Source organism: Cyrtonyx montezumae, unplaced genomic scaffold (assembly GCF_038088225.1).
Source record: "Cyrtonyx montezumae isolate F1298 unplaced genomic scaffold, pur_monq_1.0 scaffold_1, whole genome shotgun sequence".
Taxonomy (NCBI): Eukaryota; Metazoa; Chordata; class Aves; order Galliformes; family Odontophoridae; genus Cyrtonyx; species Cyrtonyx montezumae.
In genome coordinates, this window is record NW_027071825.1 from 12,210,530 (window position 1) to 12,224,764 (window position 14,235).

At 36.0% G+C, this 14,235-nt stretch overlaps 1 protein-coding gene across 9 annotated transcripts in view; it reads left to right on the forward strand.

The window, feature by feature from the left end:
• ADGRL2 (adhesion G protein-coupled receptor L2) overlaps positions 1-14,235 on the forward strand; it is a 172,399-nt gene that overhangs the window by 113,121 nt on the left and 45,043 nt on the right. For all 9 annotated transcript variants that reach the window (XM_065740777.1, XM_065740840.1, XM_065740769.1 and 6 more), the window contains one exon: positions 8,662-8,771. In XM_065740777.1, coding sequence (XP_065596849.1) covers positions 8,662-8,771 — 110 coding nt within the window. The remainder of the gene's footprint in view (positions 1-8,661; positions 8,772-14,235) is intronic.

The window sequence follows — 14,235 nt, forward strand, 5'->3', positions numbered from 1 at the left end:
GCTCCAAGGTTCTGCAAGGTCGCATCTTATTATGGTGTATCTTGTATATGGTCTGATAACAAGTTACTTGCTAATTTAATCTAAGTAGGGCATCCCATAGTGATTTCCAATTTCCCTTGTTAAAAATGTGATCATTTTTCTATATTCAAACTGTAGTAGGTGAACATTTTTATAAGTAAGTGCTTCTAATTGATACAGCTTGTAATATTTTTTCATTACCTGGGGAGAACGTGTGTGTTAAAGGTCAGCTAGAGCCTACCACTACATACATACCCCATTTGAAATGGTGTTCCTCCTGTCCATTGCAAAGGGAAACCGAAGGACCTCGCTGACTCAGTTGTCAATCCTGTAATTAGGAAATCTTTCTTACCTGGAAGCTAAGCTACAGTTATTGTGGGTGTACATTTCTGCAAGCAAGAGAGCTGTGCTGAATTTGTGAGACCTATAGTGAGTGAATCCTGCTTTGTGCTGAGCTGTCCTGAAGGTCCAGTGCAAGTGTGAACGGTTCAGAGGTATCAAGACTTCACGCTTCAGAAGAATTTTGTAACAAACCACTTCTATCATTTAAAATACCTTATTTTAGTGATAAAAGTGGGTGATATTTTGAAATGTATTTGAGGTCTGTACAGTTTGATGTGAAGGATAAAACTGTGCGTTTTCAGTAGTGTAATAACTCAAGTTGCTTTTCGTTTAATAATGATTCAGAAGCTGTCTTAAGTGATGTAACTTTTAACTACATTATGAATATGCTGAATACCAAGCCATGGATAACAAAGATCTACCATGCTACAAGAGCAGGTTTTAAAAGGCTTTTACTATTATCCTATGATCTCTGCCTGGGAGTCTGTTCACTTCTGAGTCTGTAGCAGTGTTTCACCTGGGTGTTAGGCAATGTGCTCAAGGATTTGTGCTTGGATTTGCTGTGGCTCTGCTCTAGTACTGTGCCTCAGAAGTAAACGCTGCTCCATGAAGCTCCTACATTGTACCCAACCCTACCTTTGTCATCTGTAACCTGCTCGACCCTGCGCTTGTGTTCGCTCAGTGTGAATGAGTAAATTACTCAGATATTATGATGCTGCACTATTAAAGTCTTCATTAGTAAATAAGCATTGCTTTAGGCTATTTATTTTGCCTAAATTGTGAAACATTTATTTGGGTCTTTTGAACTGATTACTTTTCAACAGTGCAGATCTGCTTAGCTTAGTTCATGTACTAAGAACATAAACTGTCTTTAATCTCTGCTGCATTTTGCTTGCAAAACACACGTGCATGTATAATATAGCAGGATTATGAATATGACTTCACTTATATTCGTTCTTCCTTATGCAGAAATATTTTCTCTGTAGTGCTGTTGTTTCTGCTGTTAGGAGGTTTTGATTTTGGTTTTGGTTGCATTCTGGGCAGAAGTCACTGTCGGATTGCTCCATTTACTTTGCACAACTGATTGCGGATTTTTTTGTCTGTTTTTCCTGTCTTTGCTTTGCAGTCAGCTCCTCAGAGTCTCTGGTGGGCCTTTCACGTATGTAGTAGAAAGTAGCAGGGATAGAAAGATGGGATTATAAAAGTGCTTCAGAAATTATCAGGAATTGGCAGTTACATTATTCCACTAGAATCTACGTTTCCTTTTTCTATTTTTTTTCCTATTTTATCTGATGCTGCATTTTCAGGTTAATAACAACTCTGTAACAGTAGCATTTACACAAATAAAGAAAGTGCTGGAACAAGAAAAACTATTGCTGATGTAATAGCTGCAATGGGAATAAGTGAAAAATCTGTCTTTTTTAACAGTGACTGCTTTGAACTTAGTGAACATAAATAGTAAAAAGCAAATGGGTCATAACTAAATGCGTTAAAATTGTAAGAGGTTGAAAGGAAGAAACAAACACTCCATTAAATTACTTTTCCGTACGTTTCTGATACATGTTCATTGAAAGTGAATTACATTGGGTAGTCCTAAGAAAAGACCTGTGGGAGTTGTGTATTTTCAGCTGCATTTTATTGTCTTTTTCAAGTTTTCATCCTTAACACGTACCCTTAGACTCCCACAAGATTACATTGTAAAAAGAAAACATGATTTCATGTTATTGTATATTTATTGGGCAAATGAAAACAAAACTATGGTGCACCTTCTTGTACAGTAGTAACCATACTCTATTTAGCTTAATATTATGTTTACTCAGTAATTACAAAGATTCAACAAAACATCAATATTTGATTTAAAAATACAATGACCAATTTTGTTAGGGTTTTTGCTTCTTTGTTTGTTTTTCCCTCCCAGATACATTTCATCTGAATTCACCAGTTATTGCTGTAGTGATCATGTTTCCAAGTGCATAGGAAATCTCTTGTGAATTTTTCAAACTGATACCTTTCTGCTTTCGTGGTCGTGGGAGGATTTCTGATATTGAAGCACAATTCTTATGACCAGATTCTGCCTTTATACATGCTCCTGCATCCCATGTTTTATTATTAGATTATGAGAAGTATCACTACAGCGTGCTAAATCTGTTTTCACTTCAAGCTAAGTAAAAGTAGTACTATTTTTCTTTAGCATGCTCGTTCCCCCATAATAGTTTTAGGTTTTCTAACTAAGAAGAATTCTAAAAAGAATTTTTAGCAAATCTTACACACGCATAAGCAAGCTGTCACTGTGGCATCCTGTTTGCTCTTTTTTTAAAGCCAGCTTCAAGTTTATATTCATCGCATCTATCTTCACTCCCTGCAGAGGTGTCCATTCACTCTTTCTGAGTGAGTGGGGTTGCGCTGGTGCTGCTGTAGTTGCTCTGGAGCTATGGGTGCTGGTTTTCTAAGGCTGTTGCAATTTAAGGCTTTATAGCAAAGCTGAACTTTTTAGTGGCTCTTTTTTTGTTTTCAGACTTTGGTGGTCCAGTTCCTAAGTGATTAGGTTTCATTTCTGGTATGTAGTAATGTATCTCTTGTGAGGTTAATTTGAAACTCAGAATTTAAATGCATTCTTTTAAGTAGTTTCATCTACTGTTGCGTGTATGTGTGAAAGTGTATATGTATAACATTCCTAACAAAATTGCTGTTCTCTGGCTATTTTATATGTAAGTTTTGTACAGGCTTTCTAAGATGAAATTAATAAAACATAGCATTTAAGTAATATTTGACATCTTCATACATATGTAACTTTGAGTTTAATAACAGAAGTGGAGGTCTAGTGAATATGCATACACAAGCAGAAGCACATCTCACACAGCAGTTGTAGACCATTAGGAATACATATGTAAAGACAGCCATTTATTCTGGGTAAAGAGGTTCAGGAATTTTTCCATTTAAAATATGCTGTCATTAAAAGTCAGTACACGAAACAAAGTCATCCCACATTCCCATCTCTTTTTTACTCAGACTACAACTCACACAGGGTGAATAAGGAAAAAGAAGACCATATGGAGTTTGTGGTGTTGTAATTCAGAGTTTACATGCTGCTAGTGGTGTCTGAGCTGGTTGCTGCAGGCAATATGCAGGAACATGCCATCGCGTTAGCTTTTAAGTATTTAATCAATATGCTGATAGAGAAATACCTTCAGATTTGAGTTTAACATTTCAAAACATACCAAGGAGATGTTCTAATATATTAACACTTTTGTTAAAAATTAATTCCACTTATTAAAATAGTTTTATTTAACTTTATAAAGTGAAGTATACATGACTTTTCTTTATTTGCCATTTTTACCATGCTCACAGAAACACTGCATTCTCAAAAAGCTGCAACTGGACAGCTTGTCTGTAGATGTTAGACATTAACCTGTACCCTTTTCAAAATAGCAGTGATTTTTCTTCTGTGTTGCTATCTTTGTCAAAGTTATGTATATAAAACAAAAGCATTTGAAGGATAAATTGTGGTGTGGACGTTATTTTGTACGTGTCTTGAAGAACTGTAAGAACCACTTGGAGAGGAACTGTCCACTATCTTTATGTGGCATATGGAAACTACCCATAAAGTTAACCTCTTCCCTCTCTTTGGCTCATCTCATGCTGAAGTCTCGAAAATCTGCTTCTCAGATTCTAGTCACTTTCTGGTCCAGTCATGATGCGCTGTGTTTTTCATTTTAATGCTGGAGTATTTGTTCAAGTCCATAGACTTTGCATTTTTAATCTTCCTTAGAACAGTGGTGAATAATGGCCCTTGGCAGGAGATAATGAAATTTTCTTAATTTATATTTTCAAGCAGAAGCTTCAATTGAAAATGGCATCCTGTGGCCTGGAGACATAGCTCTAGTGCAAGTTTCAGGGGAGCTGTAATAATAATGCAGTGCCAGCGGTGACGGAGAATGATAGGACAGCGAAGAAGTAATTTAAGAAAGAAAAGAGAATGTACCAAAGCTTTATTGTAGCATATCTAATGATCTGCTGAAGATTCCCAATAGCTTTTGGAGCATGACAGGGGAAACTAATGTTATCTTGCCAAAACAGAAGCCCCTGCTTAATCAGCAGAACAAGATTATTGATTAAAACACCTCACACAATAGATTGCGCGTGGAATCTCATCTCCATACATTGCACATGGTAAAGTGCAATTATGAGCATAAGATAATAAAAAAGAGCAAAAGCAATTTGTTGGGAATTGTACAAGTTGAGATTAGAGTTGAAATGCAAACAAATTATTGTGGGAAGTACAGCTGTCCTTAGAGCTCAGTACAGAATGGATGTGGCTACACAGTGAGTGGAAGATGCGTGCTAACAGCACTGCTGGAGCTAGTTTACTTTCCTTTTTTTTGGCATTCATCTGAAGTGTGAAAGGGCCATTCCTCGTTTATGCAGTCTTTCATGCTGAGGTGAAAGGAGTTCAGACACTGTACTGTAACTGTTAATTAAACACTCCATTTGATTTTTAGATTATTCTAAGTGATGCATCTGCATTATGAAAATGTAACCTTTCTTCATTCATACTAAAATACCGACAGAACGACTGTTAAGAGTACACAATTACTGCTTGCATTCATGAGAACAATGATATTTCCTACATTTCCCTTTGCAAAATTCTTGCTGTTAGCACAGGAACTTGAATCATCGTTCTTTCAGTGCTACTGTTTGTCTTCCTCTAACTAGGGTTTCAAATTTAATCCATACATTTCCTTTTCTACATCAGCTGTTACTGAGTTTTTTGCAGATCTGCTTTATTTCCTTGTAAATGACAAAGTCATGGTGTCATAAATCTTTGTGAATATCGTGAATGTCTCAAGTGTGAAGATATTTCAGTGTCAGATCATATGAATTTTAAGTTCTCACATAAAAACCTGGAAATTTGCATAGTTTAAAATATGCTGGGGAAGTATGCAGTTAACTGGATTACAGAACACTTAAATGATACTTAAAACCAGTAGAACACTTAAACATTAGATTGCAAACACTTGAACATTAAAATATTTGTGATTTGACTTCTTAAATTCTTAAAAATAAAAAATGCTAGTTCTTACCAGTAGGAACAGTTATAAAATTGTTTGGATAGATGAACTGAACTAACAGAATGTTGTGTAGAAAAAATAACACTGGTTAAAATGCACGAATGACTTCAAGTTAGTTGGCAAGTTTTTTTGTGCTGTTGTTTGTTATTTTTGTTTTTCTGGTGGTGTCTGATCTTATTTTTAAAATGTCCAGGAATTTTATTTCTGTTATAATCTTGTTTTGGAGAATACCATGAAGCAGCCACATTCAGGAAGGGGTTAGCCATTCAAAAAAGAATAGAAACCTGTACATGGGATTATGTTACGCAGATTGTAGCAGTGTAGTATGGTCTTCGTTGGATATAGTGCTTCTAAATGTAAAGATTTCTCAAAATTAAGAAGCTCTGCTAGTGTGGTGATAAGGTACCTTGATAATCTGTAGCCATGTAAGATAGGATGCTGTTTTATATGGAGTATCTTTTGTTCAATATAGCTGACGTAAAGATTGTCAACTGAGACCTTTAGCAGTTAGTAGAATGGTCTTTGCACAGAAGTCAAAAACTATCACTGAATCTAGTGTCCCAGATTGTACAGGGGGAAAGAAGGAACTATTTTAAAGAAGGGAGACTACTGTTTATCCAGAGAACAAATGGCAATACTGTAAATTCCCTGAATGGCTTGCTCAGAATGACCTCTACAAGGCCCACGTGTCCTCTGTTGCTTCGCCAGAACCCTTGGTTTTTGACCAACTTAACTGGGTAGCAGTTACCCAAATAAGGATTTTGTGTATAAATCTAGATACTGTAATTTGAAACGTTAGAAGCATATGGAAATCAGAACCTTTTACCAAAAAACTACCAAGTTTCTTAAATTGCAACCAGCAGTTCATTCTTAAATACACATCAGTGATTTGGATGCAAAACCTTTGTTCATTCGCATATCCACGTAATTGCTCTTGCTCTAGATGGGGATGCTTTGTAGTAATGCCATGTACTGCAGCAGTAGCCATAACTCAGAGCATTTTGGAACTGGTGTCTCCTTCAGTTTGGTCAAAGATGAGCAGGCCATATGAAGAAAGTGTAATTTCTTGCCTATAGAAATAGTAAATAGTCATAATTTTTACAAAGTCAGCAACTCGGTGCCTAATGTTTGACACTGGCTCTTAGACAAAAATAGTGCTTCAGATTTCTGAAATGTTACTATACATCCTTTTGATACAAGCTTGAAACTGGCCTTCATCAGTTTCATTCTCAAATAATTCCTCCCAATATGTATCCATTTTATTTTGTAACAAATCAATATTTTAATTGCTGCTCATTCAAGTGTAAAATGAAATTTTCATACAGCTCAAAGCTGTAGAAACTATTACATTGAATGATGCACTACAGAGAGTGTTTTTGTAGGAATCCTCTTGGCTTCATTTTAATTTATAAAAATTAATTACAAAGTATTATTTTTTGTATGCTGGTTACTCTGGCCTCAACTGTGGGGTTTAAAAACCCCTGTATAGAGGTAAGAACAAAGAGGTGGATGAAGTTTAGGATAGTGTTGCCTTCTCCTGTAGCCTTTTCTTACACTGTGCATCTGAGAGTAGTGCAGTGACTCTGCAATCTGGTCATGTTTCATCACTTCCATGTGGCTCTGAGAGCCATTGGAAGCATCTTGCTTTCTCCAGGCCCTAATACACTGTTTGGTCTGTTCCAGAGTATAATGCTGGCAGCCTGAGTGGCACGGTACTGGGCTGACTGGCAAGTGATGGCCACAAGGTGAGGTCCTCACCATCTACCTGCCTACCTACCTTGGCTTGTGTGGGTTATATGCAATGAGTTTTGAAATGATGAGTGTTACAAGATTATATATATATATATAATTATTTTTTTAAAGAACAGAGAAAAGAAGAATGCTCTGATAAAGTCAGAAGAGATTTTGCTCCTGAGTTTACTCAGCAAGAGGTTCAGTATGTCCCAACCAGTTCACTGCTAGCTTGATTAGAAAGTAAATAGGAACATTGTTTATATCCAAGTTTTTCAAATGTGCTTGTTCTACCTCTCCTGAGGTAGCAAGAATCACTCTTACACCTGCTGGCAAAGTATAGCTGGAGAAAGCTGTTAGTGCAAAATAGATTATTTTAGCTTGAGATTTGTTATTCAGGGAGTGTGGGAAGTAGTAGAGCAATAGAGAAGTTGATGTACAGCGAGATTCAAAGGCTAGGCTATTATTTAAGTTCAGATCTCTGTTATTCAGTTTGCTGACAAACAAAAGCAACCCCTGAGAAGATCAGCCAAACTCCTTTTCTTTTAGACACCAAACTCCCTGACCTCCTCTTTTCCATCTGTGTCCTTCTGGCTTTCTTCTGTATTGTTTTTTGACCATCTCTTCAGAGTTAGGTGATAGTTTTTCATTAAAAATTCTAATCTTATATTTGTCTCAGATTATTGGTCTCAGATCATTATTGAAAACAAAACAAAACAAAAAACAAAAACAAAACAAAAACAAACAAAAAAGGCATTTTAAAACCATTAAATTCAGATAATCATTGTGACTGATGGCATTGTAATAAAGTTCTTTGCAGCAAAATTCATTGGCTTCTATTGTTCAGCAATTCATTTATATTTCAGTATTTAGTCTCCTCTAACATACATTGTAATTAATATTCTTGCAGTTCTTCTTAAATGTTTTTCTCATTTCCTCAGACTGTCATTCTTTTCTTCTTCCTGTAACTTAACAGAGGAAATGTAAAGATCACCAATTGCTGTTAAAAAAATTGAAATTGAAATAGTTCTTTGTCTGTAATAACTCTTCCAAACAAAATCATGGCTACCTTTATTCACAACAAAATTTTCTGAGATATAAAACCATTCAAATGTATACTGAATGGTCCTTTGTGTGATTGTACATTATTAACATTTACTTTTTTTTTTAATGTTTTATATCATCTTTGCATTTGGCTTTGATATTAGTGAGTAGCACTGTCAAGTCTGTATATGTTTGGGGCAGCTATCTTTGCTACTCAGAATGAGGGACATTTGAGTTAACAATGATCTCCAAATTTAGGAGTGTTATCCCTGAACTGAAATACTGTCTTGAAGCCTCGTTTATGGACTTTGACTGATCTAGTATTAATCAACTTTGTTGTCTTATGGATTGGACTGCCCAAGTGTGAAGACAGTTAGAATGGTAATAGCACTTCAAATGAACTTGCAAATTAAATGTAATCTTAAATTAATTAGCCTGCTTTCTTTTCCCATTACAGGTGCAACAACCGAACACAGTGTATAGTAGTTACTGGGTCAGATGTGTTTCCTGATCCTTGTCCTGGAACATACAAGTATCTAGAAGTTCAGTATGAATGTGTTCCTTACAGTAAGTATAATCTTTTTATTCTTGTTCACTTCCCCTGGCCCTCACAATTAAAGCTGGAGTGCTGTTCCATGGAAATGAAGCATATGTTTATGGCCCACGGATCCATTATGCATGCAGAGCACTTGCAGACTAGGGCCTCCAATTAGCTTCACGAAGTGTGGAAGGAAGCCATGGTGCAATGCTGGCCAAGTGTCTGTCTATGTTCTTAAGTGTTTGGCTTTTAAGGCTACTGTTTTTCCAGAAAACAAACTCAAATTAGCTATTCAATAGGCCAGATAGAAATTTGTACTTTTGCCCAATACCAGTTGCTGACAAATTGGCTTGGCTCACAGACTTCTAAAGAAGGAATTGACTTCAGTTTTAATCACTATCTACTTGAAAAGGCTACGTTGGTGAATTTGGGTGCACAGCAGAACCCAGCACCAACATTCCTGGTCAGGACATGTTGGAAGAAGGCTGTGCTTTAGGGGCACATTCGTAAGTGAACTCTGATTCATAGTGAATAATTCATCACTAAGTAACTAAACTGCATTTCTTAAAAACAGTGAGAAAAGGAGCAAGAAGAATTGCTCACTTGTAATGAAAACCAAAAAAAGTGACTTGTGCCTTCAAATCAGTTGTCAAAACAGAACCTTTAACTGAAAAAAGTAAATACTGAAAACACTGAGATACAAAAATTAAAAGCAACAGTTATTTCAGCAGTTTTGTACAATATTCTTTCTAATGCCAGAATTCACTAGTTCTAGCCATGCTTCTTATTTCCTTGTAATAATTAATGTTGGTTTTGGGTTTTTTTTTTGTTTTTGTTTTTTTTCATTCACATGTATGCACGTGTATAAAACTTCTGCAGATTCAACACTTTTAACTGGCTTTGCTTTCTTGTAAGGTCATTCTTTGCAGTGACTTCTCCTTCATCCTGTAACTCCACAGAGAAATAGCTGTGCTTGCAGTGGAATTTGAGCAGTGCTCTGGTCATTCCCTTAAGTTATTATTAAGTGTGAATTTCTTGATCTGCAGTATTCCTTAACCAAAGTCACATTTTCTGTTGGTACAGGAAACAGGCCAAGTCTGAGATGCAAAAACACTGTGGTGATAGTATACATCCAAAAAGGAAGGAAATGAGTTCTGGCATAAGCAAAGCTATGTCAAAACTGTCCATAGTATTTACTGCACAATTTTAAAATTTAGTCGTCTCAAACTGAAATACTGCTCTGTATTGCTTCACCACATTGAACGTTCGCTGTTGTTAAAGGCCAAACACAGATCATCCGTTTTCTCTTCATTTCTGCTGTGTCATTGTGAAATGGATGCTTGCTGATTTTTTTTTTCTGTACCATTTGTAGGATTGGAAGCCTACTGCATACAGTGATCCCAAGTACCATTCCTCTTGTGTGTAGTATTGGTGGCTTGTTATACCTGTTCTTCTTGTGCCACTTTTAAAGAGTGATGTCTTACCCCAATCTAACCAAAATTTTGTTCCACAAAGATCACTTTTACTTTAGCTCTATTCTTATTCCCAAATTCTCAGAAAGAGGGCAGTGCAACTGATTCCAAACGATGGGGTCAGTCAAATGACAAGAGATCATGTTTCCAGTTCCAGTAGGCTAGTTCATATAGAAAAGCTATAGTTCAAATAATGTTCAAATGATTTTTTATGCTGTTTTAGGAAGAGAACTGTGGATATATTCTACCATTTGGGTATTGCTATCTACAGGAATCTTTTCTTTTCCAGTTTTCAGAAGTATAGCGCGGCCTACCCTGTACTCTAACATGTAGCTATTCTGCTTTTAAAATGTTTATTTTTGTTTACTGTTAATTGCACTGGCCTACCCCTTGAATTATATAGTTCTGTGTCTATCATAACCCAGGATTCTGGATACTTCCTGTCTTTCCAAGTCTGTGTTTTGGAGTTTGTTGACTGCAGCATGTACAGTGATGACACTACGCCTAATTCCAGAATTGTAAGAGGAATCATCTGTTGTTAAAGCATCAAAAGAGTTTGCCAACTATTTAAATCAGTTTTGAAGTTTAATTTTAAGCCACATAGTGCTGCAGTAGCCATTTTGATTATTGACCATCTTTTTTCCATGTCCCACAAAGCTTGTCCTGATATTCTTGTGAGTCTTGATCAATACCCATTATCAAATCTGATTTTTTTTCTCCCTTACTTGTTCCAGTGCTGCCCTTCTAAACATATGGAATGACTGAAATCATTAGGTTTGCAAAGAAGATGGGATAAGCTTTTGTGGGTCTAGGAAGAGAGGTGTTTAGTGATCATAACACTTCTAAACAAAGTTCAGTTCTGATTTTTACTTTTCCTGATTTCATCTTCAGTTACTGCAAGACTGCAAAATATACTGTGTTGATATCTTTCAGCCTGTGAGAGATTACAACTAGCAGTCATTGTTAGTTTTGTGATGAAAGTTGAGAGCTCTTACATGTTGGAGTTGGCGTCACCCTTGTACAAAATGCAGTTTATGAGCAACTCTTTATGTCTTGCTGGCCTCCAGAGATATCTAGCTGCTTTGCTGTCCATGCATATTGATTGAGCTTCCTCTGGGCTCAGTACTCATTGTCCTCATAAGAATGTACTTAATGAAAAGCTTCCTTTTTTGCATCTCATAATGTAGACCTGTTCAGTAGTGTTTTTCTAATCCTCTGTAGCTGAAAAAAATCTATTGAAATACTCAGTTGGATCTCCAACAAAACTAAAATTCTAGACAAATTTGATAGGCATTGCTTTGTCTTAAAATAAGAGTGCTATTGATTAAATTACAAAGAAATTGAGAATGTCATACTTGACATTTCTCTCAATTCTGCTACACAATGTATGTTGACACTGACTGAATAACGGAAGTCTGCCCTTTCATTAAGGAGTACATCTAAAGTACCATTTTGTACATCTGTGCATTTTTATTTTATGCATTTTTTTAGACTCAAGAATTCAATAGAAAATGTTTTAAAGTGCTTTATTCTCTCTCTGTCTGTATTGATTGGAGTTTGCAGCATTTATTTATTTCAATAAGCCCATCTGTCCCTGAAAACTGTACAGCTGTACACCAATGTACTCAGAGAAGACGTGCCAGTAATGATTTTAGTTATCTCTATCTTTTTCCCACTCTCCTATTACTAATTCTAAGTAGTTGCAATATCAGTATTGCTCTTTGGCAAGGAATAAGCTCATACATGAAAGTTCACGAGCAGAATCATCTGAAGTCATTAACACTGAATGTGGGACTCAGAAACTTGCCTAAGAATGCATCTTCTGTTTACTGAAGAATTAGAAAATGCAGAAAAACAGTTGTTACCTAAAGATGCACAAATGAACAAAGGCTTGGAAAACTACTGCTTGGTTTGACAGTATTAGTCCCCTCCCACTCCTCTCATGGAGTTTTGGAATTGTTCCCCAAGGGAACACTAGGTCAGCTCACTCAATATCATTCTCCCAAAATAATCACATTTAATTTTGTTTAATGAAACTGAAAATCCGAAACTTCATAAGGAACATACAAATATACTTTTCAGGGCAATACCATAATACTGAAAATGTAATAACTGTGGAAATAGTTTCGATACACTTCCTTGGTATCAGCAGTTATTGTTACACAGATTGGTACATCTGTCATTTTTCAGGTCATTTTATGAAACTAAGAGAACATACTTCAAAGGCTACTGAGTATGTGAAATAGATTTTATTGCAAATAATTATTGGAAAGCTATTTACTATCTGGACTTCAGCTATAAGTGTTCTTGTAATTAGTTCCTTAAAACTTCCTTGGGGAGGAATTGCTATAGTAATATAACTTTGTTAATTGGGTTTGATTTATATTTTCCATGTGTGGTGGTAGAATGGATATTTGTTTCAAACACTTAGTATGACTGTCCTTGCATACTAGCTTGCTGTATTGGGCTTAATCGATGGTGCTGGAGAATATCTGAATGAGCTAAATGTTAATTTTTTCCTTCTCTTCTTGCTTACTGTGCTTTTGCTTCCTTTTTCTAGATGTCTTTGCTTATTCCTTCTAGTGTGATTTTGCAGTTATAGATAAAGAAGTGGCAAAAGTTCTCAAGATTACATACAGGAAAACAAATAAAATGGGGCTAAGGAGAGCAAAAGGATGCAAGCGTCTTTCTTTACAAGAAGTAAAAGCTGAGGGAAGATGGGGGGAAATTCAATAAGCACACATACATACCTATATAATTCATTTACTGTGTTTTGGATTTATAATTATCTATTAATAAAATATGTATACGTGCACTAGCACATACGTGATTAACGTGTCACTTAAAAGTCAACTTGATAGCATTATGCTTTGAGTTTGAGAAGAAGAGTATATCTAGCATGCATTAGTAAAGTCATTCATTATTTATTCAGGTTCACTAAGTGAAACAACATGCCAACATATCTGTATTGCCTCCTTAATCTACTAAAATGATTGATCCATGTTCACTTATGTAACCATAGAATCTCTCTCCTGCTAGGTTTTCCTGTTGTCTGTTTCTTTTTATCCAATATAGTGCAGTTCTTATTCTCCCTATATTTAGCGTCTGTTACTAATTTAATCTTTAGATTAATAGTCAATTTATGTTAATCTTCTTTCTTTTTTCCTTGCACTTTTTTATTTTTCTTCCGATGCTTAAAATAGAAGTGGAGCAAAAAGGTAAATAACGTATACAGTCCAAACCCCAGCTCCTTGTTATGTGCCTTATGGATGTTAACCTCTTCCCTTCCCCTCCCCACAACACTCTTATATTATGATAATCAGCAGGATCTCATAAGTACACCTCATAAAGAAGTCGACTGTTTGCAATAAAATGACTTGGCTGCTTAAAGTAGGTGGCGGGGTATAGTGTCTGAAATACTTGGGCTGGAGGGAAGACTCCCTTGCTTTTTTCTCTCCCTTTCTCTTTGTCTTTCTTTCCCTCTCTTTCTCTCACCCTTGGGTAAATTCTTGTTAATGAAGTGTCATCTTGCCTGGCTTCCAGAACCCTCTCCATAGCATGCCATGGTTACAGGGTTTCCTGGTCTGTTTCATTCATTGCTTTGGTTGTGTTTTGTTTTCTCTGCTCCTAATTGCTTTCTCTATATACCTGATAATTTGTTTTGTTCCTTTATTTTTAATCGAGGCACCTCCTTTTTCAGCCTCACCACTTCTTAAAGTTCTAAACAAGTTGATGTGATTTTTTTGGACTGAAATGACCTAGCACACTACTGCACACCAGTTAAAAGCTCTGGAGCGTTAATGTGTACTCACTAAAAGTCTAAGATGAAAATGCAAGAGTAGCTCTACATTTTCAGCTGTCTGTGTATGCCATTGAGCGTTGGTCTGTACTAGTGAAAGCTGTTCCCATCCACTTTCCATACTGGTACAATAAGAACATGGTAACTTTAAGAAAAGTGGATGATAACGGGTGATAATTGCATTAATTATAACATAAGGTATTATCTAGTGCCAATTAAATT